The sequence below is a fragment of the Mobula hypostoma genome, chromosome 17 (assembly GCF_963921235.1).
Source record: "Mobula hypostoma chromosome 17, sMobHyp1.1, whole genome shotgun sequence".
NCBI classification, from domain to species: Eukaryota; Metazoa; Chordata; class Chondrichthyes; order Myliobatiformes; family Myliobatidae; genus Mobula; species Mobula hypostoma.
This window is the reverse complement of record NC_086113.1, coordinates 3,154,192-3,180,453: the sequence shown is the minus strand read 5'-3', so window position 1 is coordinate 3,180,453 and position 26,262 is coordinate 3,154,192. Positions and strand designations below refer to the sequence as shown.

Here is a 26,262-nt window from a genome sequence, read left to right as displayed (position 1 = left end):
ATATTTGGCTTGCCCATAGAAGGCAGATGGTGATAGGAGATGAAGCATGTTCTGCCTGGAGGTCAGTGACCAGTGGTGTCCTGCAGATAGATAAGGTGGTTAAGAAGGCTTATGGAATGCTTGTTTTTACTAGCCAAGGCATTGATTTCTTCCGCCGTCTCCGTCTCCGAGCCTACTTCTTCGGCAAGGACTCTTCCACCCCCACCGATGACCCCTTCTCCCGTCTTCAACCCTCCTCTTCTTCATGGACACCCCGCTCTGGTCTTCTGCCTGCTCTGGATCTCTTTATTGCCAACTGCCGACGGGACATCAACCGTCTCGACTTCACCGCACCTTGTCCCCATTCCAACCTCACTCCTTCGGAACGCTCTGCACTCCACTCCCTCCGCACTAATCCTAATCTTATTATTAAACCCGCTGATAAAGGGGGTGCTGTTGTAGTCTGGCGTACTGACCTCTACCTTGCCGAGGCACAGCGACAACTCGCGGATACCTCCTCTTATTTACCCCTCGATCGTGACCCCACCAAGGAGCACCAGGCCATTGTCTCCCACACTATCAACGACTTTATCCGCTCAGGGGATCTCCCATCCACTGCTACCAACCTTATAGTTCCCACACCCCGCACTTCCCGTTTCTACCTCCTACCCAAGATCCACAAACCTGCCTGTCCTGGCCGACCTATTGTCTCAGCTTGCTCCTGCCCCACCGAACTCGTTTCTGCATACCTCGACACTGTTTTATCACCCCTTGTTCAATCCCTTCCGACCTATGTTCGTGACACTTCTCACGCTCTTAAACTTTTCGATGATTTTAAGTTCCCTGGCCTCCACCGCTTTATTTTCACCATGGATGTCCAGTCCTTATATACTTCCATCCCCCATCAGGAAGGTCTCAAAGCTCTACGCTTCTTTTTGGATTCCAGACCTAATCAGTTCCCCTCTACCACCACTCTGCTCCGTCTAGCGGAATTAGTCCTTACTCTTAATAATTTCTCCTTTTGCTCCTCCCATTTCCTCCAAACTAAAGGTGTAGCTATGGGCACCCGTATGGGTCCTAGCTATGCCTGCTTTTTTGTTGGGTTTGTGGAACAATCTATGTTCCGTGCCTATTCTGGTATCTGTCCCCCACTTTTCCTTCGCTATATCGACGACTGCATTGGCGCTGCTTCCTGCACGCATGCAGAACTCGTTGACTTTATTAACTTTGCCTCCAACTTTCACCCTGCCCTCAAGTTTACCTGGTCTATTTCCGACACCTCCCTCCCCTTTCTAGATCTTTCTGTCTCTGTCTCTGGAGACAGCTTATCCACTGATATCTACTATAAGCCTACTGACTCTCACAGCTATCTGGACTATTCCTCTTCTCACCCTGTCTCTTGCAAAAAGGCCATCCCCTTCTCGCAATTCCTCCGTCTCCGCCGCATCTGCTCTCAGGATGAGGCTTTTCATTCTAGGACGAGGGAGATGTCTTCATTTTTTAAAGAAAGGGGCTTCCCTTCCTCCACTATCAACTCTGCTCTTAAACGCATCTCGTCCATTTCACATACATCTGCTCTCACTCCATCCTCCCACCACCCCACTAGGAATAGGGTTCCCCTGGTCCTCACCTACCACCCCACCAGCCTCCGGGTCCAACATATTATTCTCCGTAACTTCTGCCACCTCCAACGGGATCCCACCACTAAGCACATCTTTCCCTCCCCCCTCTCTCTGCATTCCGCAGGGATCGCTCCCTACACAACTCCCTTGTCCATTCGTCCCCCCCATCCCTCCCCACTGATCTCCCTCCTGGCACTTATCCGTGTAAGCGGAACAAGTGCTACACATGCCCTTACACTTCCTCCCTTACCACCATTCAGGGCCCCAAACAGTCCTTCCAGGTGAGGCATCACTTCACCTGTGAGTTGACTGGGGTGATATACTGCGTCCGGTGCTCCCGATGTGGCCTTTTATATATTGGTGAGACGCAGACTGGGAGACCGCTTTGCTGAACATCTACGCTCTGTCCACCAGAGAAAGCAGGATCTCCCAGTGGCCACACATTTTAATTCCACATCCCATTCCCATTCTGACATGTCTATCCACGGCCTCCTCTACTGTAAAGATGAAGCCACACTCAGGTTGGAGGAACAACACCTTATATTCCGTCTGGGTAGCCTCCAACCTGATGGCATGAACATTGACTTCTCTAACTTCCGCTAGGCCCCACCTCCCCCTCGTACCCCAGCTGTTACTCATTTTTATGCACACATTCTTTCTCTCACTCTCCTTTTTCTCCCTCTGTCCCTCTGAATATACCTCTTGCCCATCCTCTGGGTCACCCCCCCCCCCGTCTTTCTCCCTAGGCCTCCTGTCCCATGATCCTCTCGTATCCCCTTTTGCCTATCACCTGTCCAGCTCTCGGCTCTATCCCTCCCCCTCCTGTCTTCTCCTATCATTTTGCATCTCCCCCTCCCCCTCCAGCTTTCAAATCCCTTACTCACTCTTCCTTCAGTTAGTCCTGACGAAGGGTCTCGGCCTGAAACGTCGACTGCGCCTCTTCCTATAGATGCTGCTTGGCCTGCTGTGTTCACCAGCAACTTTGATGTATGTTGCTTGAATTTCCAGCATCTGCAGAATTCCTGTTGTTTGCATTGATTTCAAAAGTCAGGGGGTTATTTTGCAACTTTATAAAACTCTGGTTAGGCCACGTCTTGAGTATTGCATACAGTTCAGGTCACCTCACTATAGGAAGGATGTTGAGGCTTTGGTGAGGGTGCAGAAGAAGTTTACCAGAATGCTGCCTGGTTTAGAGGGCATGTGCTATCACAAGAGGCTGGATAAACTTGGGTTGTTTTCTCAGGAGCACTGGATACTGAGGGGAGATCTGAAAGAGGTTCTTAAAAACATAAACACGAGGAATTCTGCAGATGCTGGAGATTTCAAGCAACACACATCAGAGTTGCTGGTGAATGCAGCAGGCCAGGCAGCATCTCTAGGAAGAGGTGCAGTTGACGTTTCGGGCCGAGACCCTTCGTCAAGAGTCCTGGCCCGAAATATTGACTGTACCTCTTCCTAGAGATGCTGCCTGGCCTGCTGTGTTCACCAGCAACTTTGGCGTGTGTTGCCGAGGTTCATAAGGTTATGAAGGTGTAGGTAGAGCAGACAGGGAGTATCTATTTCCCAGGGTTGGAATGTTTACTACCGGAGGGCATGCATTGAAGGTGAGAGGGTGTAGGTTCACGGGGGATGTGTGGGGTAAGTTTTTTGTTCAGAGAGTGGTGAACACCAGGAATGCACTGCCTGGTCTGGTGGTAGTGGCAAATGCATAAGAAACGTTTGGGTAGGCACATGGACATAAGGAAGATGGAGGAATATGGACATTGTGTAGTTAGGAGGATTGAGTGTTTGAGTGTTTTTGTTTTGCTTTTGAGTTGGCTGGACACAACATTGTGGACCGAATGCCCTGTCCCTGTGCCGTACTAGTCTGTGACTCTACGGATCTGTCAGCGACCACGGCTCTTAGTGACTTTTATAACTGACTTGAATGAGGAAGTGGAAGTGTGCATTCGTAAGTTTGTAGATGACACGATTGTCGGTGATGTTGTGGGTAGTGTAGAAGGTTATTGTGGATTACAATGGGCTGAGGATGCAGAGCTGGGCTGAGAAGTGGCAGATGGAGTTCAATCCAGAGAATTGTGAAGTAATTCACTAAGGAAGGTCAAACTTGAAGTCCTTACTAAATGAGTCTAAGGTTAATGGCAGGGTTCTTAGCAGTGTTGAGGACCAGAAAGATCTTGAGGTCCACATCCATAGATCCCTCAAAGTTGCAGCACAACTTGATAGGGTGGTTTAGAAGGTGTATGGAGTGTCAGCCTTCATTAGTCGGAGAATTGAGCTCAAGAGCAGTGAGGTAATGTTGCAGCTCCATAAAATCCTGGATAGACCACACGTGGAGTATTGTGTTCACTTCTGCTTGCCTCATTATAGGAAAGATGTGGAAGCTTTAGAGAGGGTGCAAGGGTGCAGAGGAGTTTTACCAGTATGTTCCTGGATTAGAAAGCATATCTTATTGGGATAAATTCAGTGAGCTGGAGCAAAGTGGTGACTTGACAGAGGTTCACAAGATGATAAGATCATAGATTGACTGGACAATTAGAGACTTTTGCCCAGGGCATAAATGGCTAAATATGAGGGAGCAGAATTTTAAGGTGCTTGGAGGAAAGTATAGGTGGGAATGTCAGAGGTAGGTTTTTTAACGCTGAGAATGGAACGTGCTGCTGGGGTGGTGGTGGAGGCAGATACATTAGGGACATTTAACAGACTCGTAGATAGGCATCCGGATGATAGAAAAATGGAGGGCTATGAGGGAGAAAAGGGTTAGATTGATCTTAGAGAGGGTTAAAATGTTGGCACAATATTGTGGGCCAAAGGGCATTTATGTTGTTGTACTGTCCTGTGTTCTTTGGTCACTTTCTAAAGCTGGTTTGGTGAATGTGATGGCAAAGGTCTCAGAGAGTACAACTACACTTTCAGTACAGGACCCAGGCACACCAGGCAGACCAACACAAGACAAGGATACGAATCAAGGACTGGAAGTTTCTATGAAACAATTGCACTCAATAATTGGCCACTTTTGATCAGATGAAGTACAAAATAAGGGTTGACTAGTTTGTATTGCTAATTGGATATGAACACCTGAAGAGTATATTGTAATTGAAATTCTGTGTATGCAATCAAGCGATTAGAAAGCACACATGCTTTCAATTGGTCAATAATTGTATAAAACTGACAATTTTGAGCTGAAGCATTAGAGAAGTTTGGTGATGGGGTTGAACTATTCTCCTTGTACACAAGTGAAGATAAAGTCTGATTGATTTGGTGATGGCAGCATGATTGATTGTTTAGTCATTTGAGGAGAAATTATCTGTGTTTACTGTGTCAAAACCTTTCAAATTTTTGAAGCCCTCTGTTCTCTGCTCTTGCCCTCACGGTTCCACAAGAGGCCCAGCTGGATCACCTTTTCAAATGGGCATTACGTAACCATTCTGGCATTGTCTTTGTAATGCAATAGAGCATCCTCTCCTGTGCCTCTACAGAATGACCAAAGAGCATCCTCTCACATGTCTCTATATCCAGACTGTGTACACACACCACTAAAAATCGCTTCAGGAGACAAATCTATTTGTCTCCATTTCATCCAAACTCTCTGTTAGACCATAAGGTATAGGAGCAGAATTAGGCCGTTTGGCCCATCGAGTCTGCTCCAGCATTTCATCATGGCTGGTCCAATTTCTACTTACTTATTATATACAAAGTAAATATATAATATTCTATGTAGATATATTATATGTTAAGTATTATATAAAATATACCACAAATTACACTAAGGAATATTGTATATGTTTTGTCCTGCACTGCTGGCACAAAACAACAAAGTTCACATTATACCTGTATGTCAATGATAGTAAACCCAATTATGATTCTGATTTCACCAACGAAGAATCATTAAATATAACAAATTGGATTATTCTTTTTAGCACTTCATACCAGGGCAATAACTGACCAGCCTGAAGGTAATTTGCACCTGCCCCGTGTGACCACCACAAAGTTCTCCAAAAACCATTTGTTCCATGTGGTAAAGCTCGGGCCTTTGCTCAGGGTGAAATCACAGCTGCAAAGGGCCATTTAAAATGACATTGCTTTGTTTTGTTCCCTTTACACAACAATCTTATTTTTGTAACCACTGAAGAATGTTCTGGGCTATTGAGCCCACACAGAAAATTGTGCGACATTTCTCTGCACAGCTTGTGAATGTGAAATGTTACAGTTACCTGTCCTTTGTTACAGTGGAGGGGATCTTAATGCATAAGATAGTCACAGTCACTCTTCACTTGAAGGAAGATTGCTTCCCTGATAGTTTAATGCTACAGGGTGACAGTACCTCGAGGAGGTTTAAAATGCCAGCAAGGATATTTTACAATGTGCTAATTTAGGGTGTTGGAAAGCAGGGTTCTTGGCAAAGAAGGAGAATACAAGACAAAGCTTTCGCTCCTGCCTATGCTGAAGAGGCTGACAGACCATAAAACAATGAGACATGGGAACAGAATGAGGCCATTCAGCCCATTGAGTCTGCTCCACCATTCCATCATGGGTCTCAAACCCATTCTCCTGCCTTCAATCCATAACTTTTGACACTCTCAATAATCAAGAATCCATCAAACACTTCTTTAAATACACCCAAAGACTTGGCCCCCACTGGCATGTGTGGCAAATTCCAGATTTACCTCCCTCTGGCTAAAGAAATTCATCCTCTTCTCTGTTCTAAAGGGACGTTCTTGTATTCTGAGGCTGTACCCTTTGGGCTTAGACTACCCCACTATCAGAAACAGCCTGTGCATATCCACAATATCAACAGCAATGATTTAGGACAAGGATAGGATCAATAGAGATAGAAACAGAATTAGGCCATTTGGCCCGTCAAGTCTGCTCCACCATTTCACCATGACTGATTCATTTTCCTTCCCAACTTTATTCTCCTTCCTTCTCCCTGTAAACTTTCACACCCTGACTAATCAAGAAGCTATCAATCTCTGCCTTAAATACACCTAATGACTTGGTCTCCACAGTCTCCTGTGGCAATGAATTCCACAACTTCACCACTCTTTGGCTAAAGAAATTCCTCCTCATCTCTTTCTAACTGGATGTCTTTCTGTTCTCAGGAAGTGTCCTCTGGTTCTAAACTCCCCCACTATAGAAAACATTCTCTCCATGTCCATGGTATTTACGCCAATCAAAATTTGATGTATTTCAATGAGATATCCCCCCATTCTTCTAAATTCCAGCGAGTGCAGGCCCAGAGCCCTCAAATGCTCCTGATATGATAACTGTTTCATTCCTGGCACATTCTCATGAGTTCCTCTGAACCCTCTCCGATGTCAACACATCCTTTCTCAGATACAATCTGTTTTTACAGGTTCCATGCTTTTGTTTGTTTTGGGCCTGTCTGTGGGAAGATGAATCTCCGGTTATACGGCATACACACTTTGAATCTTTGGAAACTGCTCACAATACCCCAAATGAGGCCTCTCTAGTGCCTTATAAATCCTCAACATTACATTCCTCTCGAAATGAATGCTAACATTGCATTTGTCTTCTTCACCACAGACTCAAACTGCAAGTTAACCTTCAGGGAATCCTACACGAACACTCCCAAGTCATCTTACACTTTGGATTTTTGAATTAAGTGCTCGTTTAGAAAACAGTCTCTGCTTTTGTTCCTTCTACCAAAGTGCACGACCATACACTTCCTGGTACTGACTTCCATCTGCCATTTCTTTGTCCGTTCTTCTAATCTTGCCTCTGCAGCCTCTCTGCTTCCCCAACGTTATCTGCCCTTCCACCTATCTTCGTAGCATATGCATACCTGGCCCCAAAGCCATCAATTCCACCATCGAAATCATTGACATATAACATAAAAAGAACCAGTCCCAACACCAACCCCTGAGGAGCATGACTGGTCACCAGCAGCAAACCAGAAAGGGCTCCCTTTATTTCCATTCTTTGCTTCCTGCCAATCAGCCAATCCTCTACCCATGCCAGTATCTTTCTTGTAATATCATGGGCTTTATCTTGTTAAGTGGCACCTTGTCAAATGCCTTCTGAAAATCCACATTCTCCAAGGTCCCTACCAATTTGTCTATCCCTCTTGTTATTTCCTCAAAGAATTTCAACAGTTTGTCAGGCGAGGTTTTCCCTTAAGGAAACCATGATAACTTTGGTCTATTTTATCATGTGGATCCAAGTGCCCTGCTACCTCATTCTTAATAATGGATTCCAACATCTCCCCAACCACTGAGGTCAGGCTAACAGGTCTATAACTTCATTTCTTCTGCCTCCCTAACTACTTCAAGAGTGGAGTGGCATTTGTAGTTTTCCAGTACTCTGGAACCATGCCAGAATTTACTGATTCTTGAAAGGTCATTCCTAATGCCTCCACAACCTCTTCAGCTACCACTTTCAGATCCCTGGAATTTAGTCCACCTGGTCCAGGTGACTTATCTACCTTCAAATGTTTCAGCTTCCCAAGAACCTTCTCCATAGTAAAAGCAATTGCAATCACTTCTTTACCCTATCACTCTCGAACTCCTGGCATACTGCCAGTATCTTCCACAGTGAAGAGCGATGCAAGATACTTATCCAGTTCATCTGCCGTTTCCTTGTCCCCTATTACTACCTCTCCAGCATCATTTTCCAATGGTCTGATATCTACTCACAACTCTCTTTTACTCAGATACAGTATCTGAAAAAACTTCTGGTATACCCTTTGATAATATTGACTAGCTTACCTCCGTACTTCAGCTTTTCCCTCATTACGGCTTTATTATTTGCCTTCCACTGGTTTTTAGAAGCTTCCCAATTTTATAAAATCCCACAAATTTTTGCTCTATTAAATGCCCTCTTTTGCTTTTATGGTGTTTTGACTTCCCTTCTCAGCCATGGTGATGTCATCCTGCCCTTAGCATGCCACTTTTTCTTTGTGAAATATCTATTCTGTGTCTTCCGAATGTCTCGCGCCAAACCCAGCCATTGCAGTTCTGCTATCATCCCTGGAAGTGCCCCCTTCTAATTAACTTTGGCCAGCTCCTCTCTCATGCCTCTGTAACTCTGTAACGGCCAGAAGGGGCCATGAGAAGGCCTTAGCGGGCAGGATTAAGGAAAACCCCAAGGCATTCTACAAGTATGTAAGAGCAAGAAGATAAGACATGAGAGAATAGGACCAATCAAGTGTGACAATGCAAAAGTGTGTATGGAACCGGAGGAGGTAACAGAGGTACTTAATAAATACTTTGCTTCAGTATTCTTTACGGAAAAGGAACTCGGCGATTGTAGTGATGACTTGCAGCAGACTGAAAAGCTTGAGCATGTAGATATTAAGGAAGAGGATGTGCTGGAGCTTTTGGAAAGCGTCGTTGGATAAGTCACCAGGACCGGAAGGGATGTACCCCTTTTCAGGCTGCAGTGGGAGGTGAGGGAGGAGATTGCTGAGCCTCTGACGATAATCTTTGCATCATCAATGGGGATGGGAGAGGTTCCAGAGGATTGGAGGGTTGCAGATGTTATTCCCTTATTCAAGATAGGGAGTAGAGATAGCCCAGGAAATTATAGACCAGTGAGTCTTACTTCAGTGGTTGATAAGTTGATGGAGAAGATCCGGAGAGGCAGGATTTATGAACATTTGGAAAGGCATGATATGATTAGGAATAGTCAGCATGGCTTTGTCAAAGGCAGGTTGTACCTTACGAGTGTGATTGAATTTTTTGAGGATGCTCTATCTACATTGATAAAGGAAGAGCAGTAGATGTAGTGAATATGGATTTCAGCAAGGCATTTGATAAGGTGCCCCATGCAAGGCTTATTGAGAAAGCCTTATCATTCTGGTTCCTATCCCGCTGTCAAATTGGTTTAATCCTCCCGAACAGTTCGTACAACCTGGCTGCAAGGGTATCGGTCCCTTTTGGGTTCAGGTGTAACATGACCCTTTTTGTGCAGGTCATATCTTCCCCAGAAGAGATCCCAATGATCCATAAATCTAAAACCTTGCTCCCTGCAGCATTCACTGTCAGATCTGGTGCATGGCACAGGCAGAAATCCAGAGATTACTATGCTGGAGGTCCTTCTATTCAGCATTCTTCCTTCCTCCCTAAAATCTCTCTTCAGGACCCCCTCCCTTTTTCTACCTGTGTCTATGTTACATATTGGTAATACTAGCCAAGACCTCCCCCTTTAGAATGCTATGGACTCAGTCTGAGACGTCCCTGACTATGGCATCTAGGAGGCAACATACCATCTGAGTGTCTCTATCACACCCACAGAATCCTGCGACTTAGGGGTGACTACCTCCCTTCGGGGTGACTACCTCCCTTCGGGGTGACTACTTATTACTTCTTCAGTTTTCCAAATGAGCCAAAGGTCATTGAGGTTCAGTTTGTTAACATGTTGTCTGAGGAACTGCAGCTCGTTGCATCTGATGCAGATGTGGTGATGTGGTTATCTGGGAGGCTGGAGATCTCTCAGAATTCCCACATCTCACACAAAGAACACAACAAAGCCTGGAGCCATTCTCACTGCATTAACTATGCACTAACAGATGAAGAATGAGGAAGAAGAAACTTACTCGCCCAAGCCTGTTCTTAGCAAAGCCTCTCCGGTCTAACACTGGTCCACTTCGACAATGGCTGCTCCACTTGCCCCTGCCTTGTTTTTATTTGCCCTTGTTAATGAATCTCTATTTGATTGGGTTGGCAGAAAAACAAAGATCAATCTTCCATTATAGCCATTTCTGGGAAAAAGACTCTGACTGTCCAATCATTCTAGGCGTCTTATCATCTGGTACCTCGCTATCAAGTCACCTTTCATCCTGCTTCGCTCCAAAAAGAAAAATCCTGGCTCACTCAACCTTTCATCATAAAACATGCACTCTAATCCAAGTAGCGTCCTGGTAAATCTCCTCTGAACTCTCTCTAAACAATCACTCCGCATTATTGTTTTACCTTGTTTTACCTCACTGCACTTCGTAGTAATTACATCTGTAGAACCAATATACAAGACATATTTTCACTGTATCTTGGTACATGGGGCAATAATAAACCAATTCCGATTCCAATACTAATACCAAAGATGCCCTCTGGTTTGAGGTCAGATGCTCCTGGCAGAAGGCTATCAAAGGGAAGTATCCAGCGTCCACCCCACCTACTTCTGTGTGCAGAAGAAAACATGAATGATGTCTCTGACCCTTGAGAAATGAGTTTGACTTCCCTACTTTCACTCTTTTATAGAATTTGTTTTTATTATAACCAATAGTAATTTGTTGAATCAGGTTTATTATCACTGATGTATGTTGTGAAACTTGTTGTTTTGTGGTAGCAGTACAGTGCAAGAAATAAAAAATTATACTATAAACTACAATAAGACATGAGAACCTCCACTGGTCTGGGTCAACCATGGATGTTGTGTCCCAGCTATCTAAATGATACACAGTACAATACAGAGAGCAAGCTGTTACCCGTGCAGCAAGCTCCCCCTCTCTACGTAGCTGATAAATCCAGAGTAAAGGCAGAGACTGATACAATTTGGCCTCAGTGTCATCGCAGGAGTTTCCAGTCCACGTTGAACTCAATGTAGGACTGTCTTAGGGACCCCAGCTCTGGCTTTTTCCTTGGGTTTATTCCCAAACCCTTCCCCTTAAATGGGTATAGCTACAAGCAGCAGAGGTTTGAGTTCAGATTTTTCCTTCTCCTAGATGAGCTGCCAACCACGACTGACGAGCCCTATCTGCCTAAAGTGGCTGGCTTTAAGGTGCCAGTAACGCACTTTTGCCCCTTCTCCTGTCAGTAGAAGCAGTTCCGCCAGGATTAGCCACTAAGCCACACGTGTAGGCCAGGAGCTGGACTTAGTTGTCAGAGGCGATTTGAGACACACGCTATTGGGAACATTTAATAGGTTGGGGGAACTTATATATGTAGGTCAAAAACAGAGCAAAAACTGAGGTAGTTTTCATGAGGGGAAGAAGCTGTTCTTAAACATTTGAATGCATGTCTTCAGCCTCCTTTATCTTCTGCCCAATGGTAGTAACAAGAAGAAGGCCTGTCCTGGGTGACGAGTGATGTTTTTGAAGCATCACCTGTTAAAGATGTCCTTGATGGTGTGGAGGCTTGTGCCCATTATGGAGCTGGCTGAATTTGCAACACTCTGCAGCTTTTCCCAGTCCTGTGCAGTGGTCCCTCCATACCAGATGGTGATACATCTGTAGAAATTTGCCAGAGCCTTTGGTAACATACCAGATCTCCTCAAACTTGTTTTATATATGGCTGCCACAAAACAACAAATTTCACAACTAATGTTAATGAACATAAACATGATTCTGATTAACACTGAGCTACAAGGTATGTGTTGGGGTAGAGAACAGCACCAGGAAGGACCCTGAGGTTAGCAAACTGAGTGTTCCAGTATTTTGTGTCTTTTCCAGCATCTGCAGAATCTCTTGTGTCTATTAAAATCTTATCTAGTTCCACCCCAAAATACAGTCTTAAATTGGACTCCTAAGTTTTGTGGAATAACACTCCTAGGTAATAATGCTAAAAAACATAAGTTATTTACAAAATAATTTTCAAGCATGAAATCTCAATGCAGACAGAAGTTACAGTAAATTGTTACAGACTGGCCTTATTCAGCCATGTATCAACATCCTCATTCAGTTATGGATGAATATATTGTAGGTGTTTTGTCATTTCAGTTTATCACATATATCAGGATTCTTGCCAATAATTTACATTAGGATCGATTATACAGCAGGTTTCTTATGTTAGACTAAATGAGAATAAAGATGTGAACATAAGAGGTTCAGTAGGTGCTGGATATCCAAAGTAGCACAAAATACTAGAGGAACTCAGCTGGTCAGGCCGCATCTCTGAAGGGGAATAAATACTGGAGATCATTCATCGGAGCAGCCCCGTTGGAAGTTGTTGGAGATACCTCCCAAAGTCATGAACACAAGGGGTTCTGCAGATACTGAAGATTCAGAGCAAGGCACACCAGACACAAAATGCTGGAGGTACGCGGCAGATGAGGTCGCATATGAACAGTGAACGTTTTGGGCCGACACTCATCCCTATTCAGTCATGAATCCTGATGAATAGTTTCAGTTGGAAACTTCGACTGTTAATTCCTCTCCATAGATGCTGCCTGACATGCTGAGTTCCTCCAGCATTTTGTGTGTGTTGCAGTCTTGATGAAGCATCTTGACCTGGAACATCAGCCATTTATTTCCTGTCATAGGTGTTGCCTGACCTGCTGAGATCCTCCAGCATTTTGGACATAAAGATGTGAATTTCTGGCCAGGTGTAATTATAACCAGAAGTACTGCATCTTCAGCTGCTTTTTATAAAATCTACTTATTTTGTTATCCTACCAGAGCCAGGATGCTGTCACTCATTGTATTTAGATAAAATAAATGAACATTTAATACCTCTTTTGTTTCCCATAAGATATATCGGCCTGTATGTTTCATAAATTAGACTGCAGATTCGTAGCGTCTCTTGATGTTTCATGTCATTTATTATTTCCTTATCAGTAGCATGCACGTGTTTCTGTTCTGTGTTCCTTTTTATCTTTTGTTTCCGATGACCACTAGCACTGTCTAAAAAGATCTTTCAATAAGGGCACCTGTCGTCAGCTTCTCAGGACGTGTGAGTGATTTTGATTCCTGGTTGAGAGTGTGAATGTGATTGGTCGTGCGGTGCGGTGCCCGTTATTGAAAGATGTTCTGTATTTTCACCAACACAGAGGACGACAGTTGAGAAATGAGCCTGATTGCCTGGTTCATTTGTTTCCCTTTGTAGAGCCAGGCGGGGGCACACTACAAAGGCACTAAACATGCCAAGAAGCTCAAAGCACTGGAAGCCATGAAAAATAAGCAGAAAACTGTTACTCCCAAGGACAGCGTAAAGACCACCTTCACTTCTATCACAACCACCACCATCACTGCCAGCTCTGACAAAGCAGGTTAAGACATACCTTTGTTCTTTTTTTCATTCGTGTGCCTTATTTTCTCTTGTTGCTGAGGCTTGGCCAAAGTGTATGCCTTTATATTGTTCTACGTAGCTGTGAAAATGGAATGCTCTTCCCCTTATTACCCATTTAAAACCATAAGACCATAAGATATAGGACCAGAATTAGGCCATTTGGCCCATTGATTCTGCTCTGCCATTTCATCATGGCTGATCCCATCTTCCTTTTAGTCCCAATCTCCTGCCTTCTCCCCGTATCCCTCCATGCCCTGACCAATCAAGAATCTATTAAACCTTTGACTTAAATCTAACCTTTTTATATTATATGCACTTTGCTGCCTTTCTGGTTTTCAATGGAATGAGGTAGATCCCTGTTGAAAGGCCTAGGTCAGGGGATCCCAATTTGGGATCCACAGACTCTTCGATTAATGGTAGGGGACTACGACATAAGAAAGACTGGGAACCCCTGCCCTAGATACAGTGGACACGGGGAGGAGTCTAGGACCAGATGGTGCAGCCTCAAAATGGAACAAGGTCTATTTAGAACAGAGATGAGGAGAAACCTTTAGCCAGCAGGTCAGGCAGCATCTTTGGAGAGGAATAAAGAGTCTCTCCATATGAAGGGTATCAGCCCGAAACATTGACTCTTTATTCCTCTCCATAGATGCTGCCTGACCTGCTGAGTTCCTCAAGATTTCCAGGATCTGCAGAATCTTCAGACCAGTAAGTCCAGTATCCATTCCTCTGTGAAATAACAGGACCCGGGGAATATAAGCACTGCTGCCTGTTGGCATTAAATCAAATTCCAGACCCTGTGTTGTACAGGTTACAGGCAGAAGGCCGGAGAATGGATCAAAAGGGATAAGTCAGCCACGATGGAAGAAAAATTAGGTACAACAGGGTATTGCCACAAAGGCAAGTTTTTAAGTCAGAATTCCCCTACCTGTTCTTTGAATCGTAGATTTTTTAATTCATTTACAAATTCCAAAATACTGCAGTATCAATAATAAACACAGGTCATTTTTATCCCCTGGACACAATTTGTGGTTTAGAAAAAAAAACAGTTTTAATTAAAACTAAAATGTTGAGGAAACCATAGGCTAAATATTTTACTGAAATTCCATTTCCAGAAAATTGAAATTAAAATATTAGGACATAAATAAACTTCCAGAAATAGTAGGGGACAGAGGGTCCAGTAAGATGGAGGAACTGAACGAAATACATGTTAGTAGGGAAGTGGTGTTAGGTAAATTGAAGGGATTAAAGGCAGATAAATCCCCAGGGCCAGATGGTCTGCATCCCAGAGTGCTTAAGGAAGTAGCCCAAGAAATAGTGGATGCATTAGTGATAATTTTTCAAAACTCGTTAGATTCTGGACTAGTTCCTGAGGATTGGAGGGTGGCTAATGTAACCTCACTTTTTAAAAAAGGAGGGAGAGAGAAACCGGGGAATTATAGACCGGTTAGCCTAACGTCGGTGGTGGGGAAACTGCTGGAGTCAGTTATCAAAGATGTGATGACAGCACATTTGGAAAGCGGTGAAATCATCAGACAAAGTCAGCATGGATTTGTGAAAGGAAAATCATGTCTGACGAATCTCATAGAATTTTTTGAGGATGTAACTAGTAGAGTGGATAGGGGAGAACCAGTGGATGTGGTATATTTGGATTTTCAAAAGGTTTTTGACAAGGTCCCACACAGGAGATTAGTGTGCAAACTTAAAGCACACGGTATTGGGGGTAAGGTATTGATATGGATAGAGAATTGGTTAGCAGACAGGAAGCAAAGAGAGGGAATAAACGGGACCTTTTCAGAATGGCAGGCAGTGACTAGTGGGGTACCGCACGGCTCAGTGCTGGGACCCCAGTTGTTTACAATATATATTAATGACTTGGATGAGGGAATTAAATGCAGCATCTCCAAGTTTGCGGATGACACGAAGCTGGGTGGCAGTGTTAGCTGTGAGGAGGATGCTAAGAGGATGCAGGGTGACTTGGATAGGTTGGGTGAGTGGGCAAATTCATGGCAGATGCAATTTAATGTGGATAAATGTGAAGTTATCCACTTTGGTGGCAAAAATAGGAAAACAGATTATTATCTGAATGGTGGCCGATTAGGAAAAGGGGAGGTGCAACGAGACCTGGGTGTCATTATACACCAGTCATTGAAAGTGGGCATGCAGGTACAGCAGGCGGTGAAAAAGGCGAATGGTATGCTGGCATTTATAGCGAGAGGATTCGAGTACAGGAGCAGGGAGGTACTACTGCAGTTGTACAAGGCCTTGGTGAGACCACACCTGGAGTATTGTGTGCAGTTTTGGTCCCCTAATCTGAGGAAAGACATCCTTGCCATAGAGGGAGTACAAAGAAGGTTCACCAGATTGATTCCTGGGATGGCAGGACTTTCATATGAAGAAAGACTGGATGAACTAGGCTTGTACTCGTTGGAATTTAGAAGATTGAGGAGGGATCTGATTGAAAAGTATAAAATCCTAAAGGGATTGGACAGGCTAGATGCAGGAAGACTGTTCCCGATGTTGGGGAAGTCCAGAACGAGGGGTCACAGTTTGAGGATAAGGGGGAAGCCTTTTAGGACTGAGATTAGGAAAAACTTCTTCACACAGAGAGTGGTGAATCTGTGGAATTCTCTGCCACAGGAAACAGTTGAGGCCGGTTCATTGGCTATATTTAAGAGGGAGTTAGATATGGCCCTTGTGGCTACGGGGATCAGGGGGTATGGAGGGAAGGCTGGTGCAGGGTTCTGAGTTGGATGATCAGCAATGATCATAATAAATGGCGGTGCAGGCTCGAAGGGCCGAATGGCCTGCTCCTGCACCTATTTTCTATGTTTCTATGTTTCTATGTGAAAGCTTAACTCTATTAAGAACATAAGATATAGGAGCAGAATTAGATCACTTGGCCCTTCGTGTCTGTACCACATTAAGACTGATGTAAAAGGGATAGTATAAATGTTAGCTATTCAAATACTAGAATTTTAAACATCTGGCTGATGTTTAGTTCCATTGTAAATACTGTAAGGATACATTACAATGCATAAGGTTTTGTAAACTAAAATATCATTGGTACAGCCTCAATTCTTCACTCTGCTGATAACAACTTCTCAAATGCAGGTTATCTGCCTAATTCAATGGAGTTTTTTCTTACCTTGTGATACCCCATAAGGGGGAAGAAAACAAACTAGAAGTCTACGTAATGTTAGCGTCTCTGTTCCGGAGTGTGTGCAGTTAAAGGAGGAATGGGAATGGTAATAGTGGAAATGCTTTTAACATTAACCCAACTAGACAATGTGAAGAGGGGCACACTTACAAAACTGCACTTATGACATCAAAATAATGAACATATGAATGGACCACATTATTTTCAATCAAGCAGATGCTTTAGGAAGTATTGGTCAGATTGTACTTAGGGTATTGTGAGCAAATTTGGCCCCCTTATTAAAGAAAGGATGTGTTGGCATTGGAGAGGGTTCGGAGGAGCTATATGAGAATGATCCCAGGAATGGAAGGGTTAATGTATGAGAAGTGTTTGACGTCTCTGATTGCTGAAGTTTAGAAGATTGAGAGGGATCCTATTGAAACCTATCCAATTTTGAAAGGCCCATATATAGTGGATATTTCCTGTAGTGGGGGAGTCCAAGACCAGAAGGCATAGCCTCAGAATAGAAAGTCATCTCTTTAGAACAGAGATGAAGTGGATTTTTTTTTTAGCCAGAAGGTGAAGTACCTGTGGAATTTATTTTCACAGACGGTTGTGGAGGCCAAGTGACTGGGTATACAGTACTTAAAGTGGAGTTCGATAGGTTCTTGGTTAATAAGATTATGGAAGTAGGGAGGAGAACAGGATTATGAAGAATAATAAGTCAACCATGATGGAATAGCGGATAAGACTCAATGGGCCAAGTGGCCTAATTCTGCTCCAATATCTTATGGTCTTATAATCATAGGATGTAACTGTTATGTTTTTAATATTTCAATAATATTTGAGTAATCTTGTATGTATATTGTTTTTGAATAAGCATTCTTCTTTGTTTAAATAATTTATTATGGGTTATATGTAAAATATGTGAATTGCATATGTCATCACGCTACCACGTGATACACTTGCGCCTCGCTTAAAGTAAACACAAAGTTAGACTCACATTTTGGACTCTGTGTCTTCCTTTGAATTAGTTTAAGTTTTGAAGTTACAAAACATAACATTGCTGACAAGATATTTTAAAACAAACCTGAGATAGCTACTGACCTGTTGAATTGCAGCAAGAAATTTGAGTTAAAAAAAGCGCAGTGAAAAATGCTGAGTAAAAAAAGGAGTGCAGTGCAGTCATGTTAAAAAAAAGACAGTAAACAAAAGAATTGAGGGTTTATCATAGTGAGTACCAGGTGATAATAATCATTAAAAGGAGGAGAAATGGCTGGCTACATCAGAAAGATTGTTGCATTTGATTGCACAATGGATAATTGGCTCATATATACTGAGGAAATTGAACAGTATTTTGAAGCAAATTAAATAGCCAATGAGAAACAAGTCCCAATTTTGCTGAGTGCTTTGGGTTTAAAGGTACATAGTTTGTTTCAAAGTTAGACTGCTCCAACTAAATAAGCAAAAATGAGCTTTGCTGATATTTTGAAAGTAATGCGGGAATACTTAGAACCAAAATCATTGTTGATTGCAAAATGCTTTAGATTTCATAAGTGGAATCAAAAGGAAGGGGAGTCCATTTCAGCATATATGGCAGAATCTGAGGATTGATGGCTCTTAATCTGAACAATGATAGGCTTAATGATACGCTGAGAGATTGTTTACTTTGTGGAATCTTAGAAGAAAGCATTCAAAAATTGCTCCTAAGTAAAGCACAACTTACATTTAAGAGAGCAGTTGAAATAGCTCTATCAATGGAAATCACAGATAAAGATGCAATTGAATTGCTGTCAGGAATGAAAGTAAGTGTGAACAAAATTGAACATTTAAACAGAAATTGGCCTAGCTTAACAAATTGTGTTACTATCATGGCAAGGGCTCACATACACCAGAGAAATGCAGATTTAAAGGCGAAACTTGTAGAAACTGCAATAAAGTAGGACATACACAAAGACTATGTCAGGCAAACTGCACAGAGAAGAGAAAAAGCTGAAAAGTCAAGTTGAAGTTTTAAAAAGAGTGCTAATTGACACGCTACTGATGCAGAATCTGATAACGATGAGAGTGACACAGGACTGAATAGCCTTGAGATTTACAGTGTGACTGCTAACGATAGACAAGCAATATGGCTCACTTTAGAAGTGAATAGCAAATTAATTAAAATGCATTGGACTCCGATCTGGCTGTTTCAGTCATTCCACAAAATGAGTTTGAACAGCATTTCAAAGATACTGAACAGATATCCAAGTAAGAATTTATACTGGAGAAAAGATAACTCCTGTGGGAATGATATCCATAACAATGAAATACAACAACCTAACAAGTCACATTGGGCTTGTATGCAGTAAAAACAGGAGGGCCAGCTTTGTGGGAGTGTGATTGGCTGAGACAACTACAACTTGGTTGGAGATCCATCCATCCACCATTTGTATGCACATCCTGGCAACAGAACCAACCGAAAGTGAATTCAGAAACGTACTGGATGATGCCACAAGTGTCTGTATGCTGTACTCCATAAACTGTGGCCCAACAGAGGGCAAACAAGTATTGGTGGTGCCTCTGTGCCTCTGGCTATAAAGCATATTGGAATAAGGAAGGAGCTTGCTGGTCGGAGAGATTGTGAAGGTGAGGAAAGCAGTGATCCAACCACAATAGTTTTTGTAGGCAACATACTTAAGAAAACTTCTGATTCCAGGATTGAATGGCCTGTCATATGAAGAGCGCTTGATGGCTCTGGGCTTGTGTTCACTAGAATTCAAAGGACAAGGAGAGACCTCACTGAAACCTATCAAATAGTGAAAGGCCTTGATAGAGTGTATATGGAGAAGATGTTTTCTATGGTGGAAAAGTCTGAGACGAGAGGACACAGCCTCAGAATAGAGGGCTGTCCTTTTAAAATGGAGATGAGGAGGAATTTCTTTAGCCAGAGAATGGTGAGTCCGTGGAATTCTTTGCCACAGGCAACAGTGGAGGCCAAGCCTTTATATATATTTAAGGCAGAGGCTGACAGATTGTTGATTGGTCAGGGCATGAAGGGATACAGGGAAAAGGCAGGAATTTGGTGCTGATCGGCCATGCTGAAATGGCAGAGCAAATTCAGTGGGCCAAATGGCCTAATTTTGCTGCTATATCTTAATTTCCTACGGTCTTATGTGTTAATCAGGCTGTTAGGTGTGAATGTGGCTTGGTTTTAAGCTGAAAGAGAGTTCAAGGAGCTTCAGGGAAGTTGCAAGCATCCAACTTTTGTGGGGATGAAGAACCAGGATCTACCCTGTGTGCATTAAGGTTGTTGCATGAACTTCAAGTGGAAGACTAAAAGCTGCTTATAAAAGTAGATGCAAAGATCAAAGCCCAGCTGGATGACTAGAAGTCCCAAAAGAAAAGAGTCAATGGGGATCCAAAAACTGAGGATTGGTCAGGTAATGTTTGTGGATGAGGAAACCAAGAGGAGAGATCATATCATAAAGGGATCAATAGAATGATTAATAAGAGAATACTCCAGTGAACTAAATGCATCTTTCCAAGATCAAGATGCACAAGCTAGCAGAAGAAAAAGGAAGAAGAAAGGTGTCCAGACTGTCAGACCCACTTCCTGTGGCCTCAGAATCAACTCCTACAACCATTACAGAGGAGGCCCCAGATTCTGAGATTGTCTTTACAGCCACAGGCATCACCTGCCAAGCAGTGTGGTCTCCCTTGTTATCCCACAAGAGTAAGAAATCCTCCGTAGCAATTAAATCTTTAGTCCTGAATGGGACAATTAAAAAATTGTGGATGTGTGTATTTAGTACTTGTATTATATAGTATGCTGTGTATATAGTTAAGATACATTTCATATTGAGTTGAAGTTTATAGCTAAGCAGGGAGGAGTGTTGTGTATTTCAGTAATATTGTAAATATATTGTTTAATTAAGCATTCTTGTTCATTTAAATAATACATTATTGGTTAAATGTATAAATACATGAATTGCTTACAGCATCACACCACCTTGTAATATCTGCATGCCTCACTGAAAGAAAACACAAACTTAGACTCACATTTCAGGCTCCCATGTCTTCCTTCGAATTAGTTTAATGTTTTGAAGTTAGAAAACTAGCAGTAACTCAACATCTTTCAAGCTTCAGTCTTCAGGAAAAGCTCTGACGAAAAAATCCACAGGTTCAATATTCAAGAGCCATGAGGTAATGTCTATAAAACTTTGGTGAGACCACGCTTGGAGTATTGTGTTCAGTTCTGGTTGCTTCATTATAGGAAGGATGTAGAAGTCTTAGAGAGGGTGAAGAGGAGATTTACCAGGATGCTGCCTGGATTAGAGAGCATGTTTTACGAGGATTGGTAAAGTAAGCAACCTCTCTGAAGAGACGGAGGATGAGAGGAGACTTCATGGAGATGTACAAGATGATAGATGGAATGGACAGCCCGAGACTGTCATCCAGTGTAGAAATGGTTAATATGAGAGTAAATAATTTTAAGATGGTTGGAGGAATGTGTAAGAGGGATGTCAGCGGTAGGCTTTTTACACAGAGAGTGTTGAGTATGTAGAATGCCTGCCGGGGTGGTGGTAGAGGCAGACACATTGGGGGCATTGAAGAAACTCTTAGAAAGATGCATGGATGATAGAAAAATGGAGTGATGTAGAAGGGAAGGGTTAGGTTGATCTTAGAGTAGGTTAAAAGATTTGCCGATGCAATGTTCTAAGTTTCTATGTTCCATGTTCTATTCCAAATACCAATTTATTTGAACGTATGATGTTCCAACTCGCCAAGTAGAACTTCTCATTAATTGCATTATTAAATATGCATTAAAGTGTTTCCCTTCAATATATGTTCAATCAGTAGGAAAATGCTGATGAAGGAATTATAAATGTGTAAAGGATACCTTGCTCAATTCTGTCGTTTTCCAATTGCCTTTCTGTAACCTCGGGGCATGATCACTGTGTCACTATTGTCTAAGCCAATACTGGTAATTGGAGTTTGAAGAGGATTGGTTTTCCTGATGCCCTCATTTCATTAGGCTGTAAGTATTTGCAGCTAACGAGCCTGACAGCGGTATATTAATTAATTAATTTACTTAGAGATACAGTGCCCTATGGGCCCTTTTGGCTCTTTGGACATACCACCAGCAACCTTCCCCCCCCCCCCCATTTAACCCTAGCCTAATCACAGGGCAATGTACAATGCCCAGTTAACCTACTAACTGGTACATCTTTGGCTTGTGGGAGGAAACCAGAGCACCTGGTGGAAACCCACGTGTTCCATGGGGAAGACGTACAAACTCCTTACGGAGGATATCAGGATTGAACTCTGAACTCTGACTGTAATAGCATCGCACTGACCGCGACACCAGCATGGTGCACCATGGGATAATGTCTAGAGGTCTGTCCGGATAAAAGACTGGAATGTGGCCCACGCCTGACTACATTCATGACTCAAACTGAGTACACCGCCAGGTTCAAGAATAGTTACTTCCCTTCAACCATTCGGTTTTTGAACCAACAAGCACAAACCTGCTGTGATCACCATGATCTCTGCACTAACATAGACTTCATCGCTTTTTGTTCTAAATTTGTTCTTTCTAGTAAGATGAGGCCACCCTATATTCCATCAGGGTAGCCTCCAACCTGATGGCATGAATGTCGATTTCTCCTTCCTGTAAAAAAATTCCCTACCCCTCCCCTTTTCTTCCATTCCCTAATCTGGCCTCTTACCCCTTCTCACCTGCCTATCATCTCCCCTGGGTCCCCTCCCCCTTCCATTTCTCCTAAGGTCCACTCTCCTTTCCTATTATATTCCTTCCCTTCTAGTCCCTTACCTTTACCACCTAGCCGCCTGGCTTCACCTGACACCTTCTAGCTGTCCTCCTTCCCCTCCCACCACCTTTATATTCTGGCATATTCCCCCTTCCTTCTCAGACCTGGTGAAGGGTCTCGGTCTGAAATGTCAATTGCTCATTCATTTCCATAGATGCTCCGTAACTTGCTGAGTTCCTCCTGTGCGTGTTGCTTTGAATTTATTCTTATTTATGTTTCTCTTGTGAATGTGGGTTATCTGATGCTCTGTGACTGTAATGCTGCAGCAAGTTTTTCATTGTGCCTGTGTACACGTGGACTTGGGCAGAAGACTATAAACTCGACTGACTTTTACTTGTAATTGGCTCAACCACACACAATAATTCTCTCCCTGTGTGTCACACACACACTCACACAGGCACACAGACACATACGCACACATTCACATACACACACACATTCACGCAGATACACATTTACACACACAGACACGGACACACGCACACACACAAAGATACACACACTCACACAGACACACACACATGCACACACACACTCACACACACACAGACACACAGATGCACACCCAGATACAGACAGCAAGACAGACAGAAACACGCACACACACATTCACACACACAGATGCACACCCAGACTCAGACAGACAGACAGACAGACACATACACACACACACACACACTGTCTATTGTAGCTGGGTCACCATGTTCAGTTAAATAGATGCTTTATTGATCCTAAAGGAAATTACAGTGTCACAGTAATATCCCAAGTGCACAGATAGACCAATATTAGAAGAGGGGTAAGAAAGAATAACAAGAAGTTACCTTCAGATTAGATTAGATTAGATTCAACTTTATTGTCATTGTGCCGAGTACAGATACAAAGCCAATGAAATGCAGTTAGCTTCTAACCAGCAATGCAAAGAATCGTGTTATTTACAAAATAACTGCGAATAAAAAGTAAGTGCTACAGCACACAAATATAAAAGTACTGAGACAGTACAATATGGGTACAATACTGCTTAGCGCTGTGACGTGAGGTTCAGCAGGGTCACAGCCTCAGGGAAGAAGCTCTTCCTGTGCCTGCTGGTGTGGGAGTAGAGGCTCCTGTAGCGCCTACCGGATGGAAGAAGAGTAAAAAGTCCATGGTTAAGGTGAGATGCATCCTTGATAATGCTTTCTGCCCTACCCAGGCAGCGTTTATAGTAGATGTTCTCAATGGTGGGGAATTGGGTGGCGATAATCTGCTGGGCAGTTTTCACCGCACGCTGGAGTGCTTTGCAGTCCGATACGGGACAATTACCATACCACACTGAGATGCAGTTGGTGAGTATACACTCAATGGTACAGCGGTCAAAGTCCGTCAGTATCCTGGGACAGAGGTGAGCTTTCTTGATGCTCCACAGGAAATAAAGGTGCTGTTGCACCTTTTTGATCTGGATGGAGGAGTTCAGGGACCAGGTGAGATCCTCGGAAATGTGGACACCAAGGAGTTTGAAGCTTGATACACGCTCCACTGCAGCTCTGTTGATGTAGATGGGGACGTGAGTGTGGCTCCTGGCATGTCTGAAGTCCACAATGATCTCCTTGGTCTTCTGGGTGTTAAGGGCCAGGTTGTTGTCAGTACACCACACGGCCAGGTGCTGGACCTCGTCCCTGTAGGCCATCTCGTCATCCCCTCTGATCAGGCCAACCACCGTGGTGTCGTCTGCGAACTTGATTATGTAGTTAGAACCATGTACAGGAATGCAGTCATAGGTGAAAAGGGAGTACAGAAGAGGGCTCAGCACACAGCCTTGAGGCACGCCGGTGTTCAGGGTGAGAGTGAAGGAGGAGAGGTTGGGTCTGTTAGTCAGAAAGTCCAAGGTCAATTCAGAGAGTATGTAATTGTCATGATACATTCATTCCATATTTCTCCACCTTGCTCAGTGGAGGCATGCTGGGAGGCAGAGAGGACTGCCTCTCACAGCCGATACAACACATACACACAGGAGCAGCATACAGACAATGAAAACCTTTAGCATTGCCTACAACCGGGTCAAACAGACAGATCACTGCCCTGCTCAGGCAATTGTTCTGCTGTCCAAAGCAATCAACAGTTTACAGATTTATGGTCTGTTGTAGGCAGCAACACATTACCATCATCCTGACATAGCCATTGGCAGCTGTTGTGAACAACGATGAGGAGAAGAGAAGGGACGTGACAACAGAGAAAGGCAGCTCAGTGAAGGAACATCCCAACAGACTGTGTTTTCACTTCCAACCTTTCTCATTTTATTTAAACCATGTTTAAATATCATATAGCCATATAACAATTACAGCACGGAAACAGGCCATCTCGGCCCTTCTAGTCCAGGCCGAACTCTTACTCTCACCTAGTCCCACTGACTTGCACTCAGCCCATAACCCTCCATTCCTTTCCTGTCCATATAGCTATCCAATTTAACTTTAAACGACAACATCGAACCTGCCTCAACCACTTCTGCTGGAAGCTCGTTCCACACAGCTACCACTCTCTGAGTAAAGAAGTTCTCCCTCATGTTACCCCTAAACTTTTGCCCTTTAACTCTCAACTCATGTCCTCTTGTTTGAATCTCCCCCACTCTCAATGGAAAAATCCTATCCACGTCAACTCTATCAATCCCCTTCGTAATTTTAAACACCTCGATCAAGTCCCCCCTCAACCTTCTACGCTCCAAAGAATAAAGACCTATCAATACAGGTTTTGGAAACGCCAATGCCCAGAAATGGAAAATCCGACACAGGAAAACTGCGGATATTTAAGGATCGTGACTGATGTTATATACAAGCCTCTGAACAGTAGTCAGGATGTGGTCTACAAATTACACCAGGAGAAAGAAAAGGTTTGCGAAAAGAGCAATGTTTTGATAACGCAAACAACAGGAATTCTGCAGATGCTGGAAATTCAAGCAACACACATCAAAGTTGCTGGTGAATGCAGCAGGCCAGGCAGCATCTGTAGGAAGAGGTGCAGTCGATGTTTCAGGCCGAGATCCTTCGTCAGGACTAACTGAAGGAAGAGTGAGTAAGGGATTTGAAAGTTGGAGGGGGAGGGGGAGATCCAAAATGATAGGAGAAGACAGGAGGGGGAGGGATAGAGCCAAGAGCTGGACAGGTGATAGGCAAAAGGGGATACGAGAGGATCATGGGACAGGAGGTCTGGGAAGAAAGACAAGGGGGGGGGACCCAGAGGATGGGCAAGAGGTATATTCAGAGGGACAGAGGGAGAAAAAGGAGAGTGAGAGAAAGAATGCGTGCATAAAAATAAGTAACAGATGGGGTACGAGGGGGAGGTGGGGCCTTAGCGGAAGCTAGAGAAGTCGATGTTCATGCCATCAGGTTGGAGGCTACCCAGACGGAACAACACCTTATAAGACTGGGAGACCGCTTTGCTGAACATCTACGCTCTGTCCACCAGAGAAAGCAGGATCTTCCAGTGGCCACACATTTTAATTCCACATCCCACTCCCATTCTGACATGTCTATCCACGGCCTCCTCTACTGTAAAGATGAAGCCACACTCAGGTTGGAGGAACAACACCTTATATTCCGTCTGGGTAGCCTCCAACCTGATGGCATGAACATCGACTTCTCTAACTTCCGCTAATGCCCCACCTCCCCCTCGTACCCCATCTGTTACTTATTTTTATGCACACATTCTTTCTCTCACTCACCTTTTTCTCCCTCTGTCCCTCTGAATATACCTCTTGCCCATCCTCTGGGTCCACC

The 26,262-nt window shown here is 43.5% G+C and overlaps 1 protein-coding gene across 7 annotated transcripts in view; it reads left to right on the top strand.

Annotated features, from left to right (window-relative positions):
* The window catches only part of LOC134357790 (zinc finger protein 385D-like), a 381,269-nt gene that overhangs the window by 287,332 nt on the left and 67,675 nt on the right, over positions 1-26,262 (top strand). For all 7 annotated transcript variants that reach the window (XM_063069445.1, XM_063069446.1, XM_063069444.1 and 4 more), the window contains exon 4: positions 13,382-13,544. In XM_063069445.1, the coding sequence (XP_062925515.1) occupies positions 13,382-13,544 (163 nt within the window). The remainder of the gene's footprint in view (positions 1-13,381; positions 13,545-26,262) is intronic.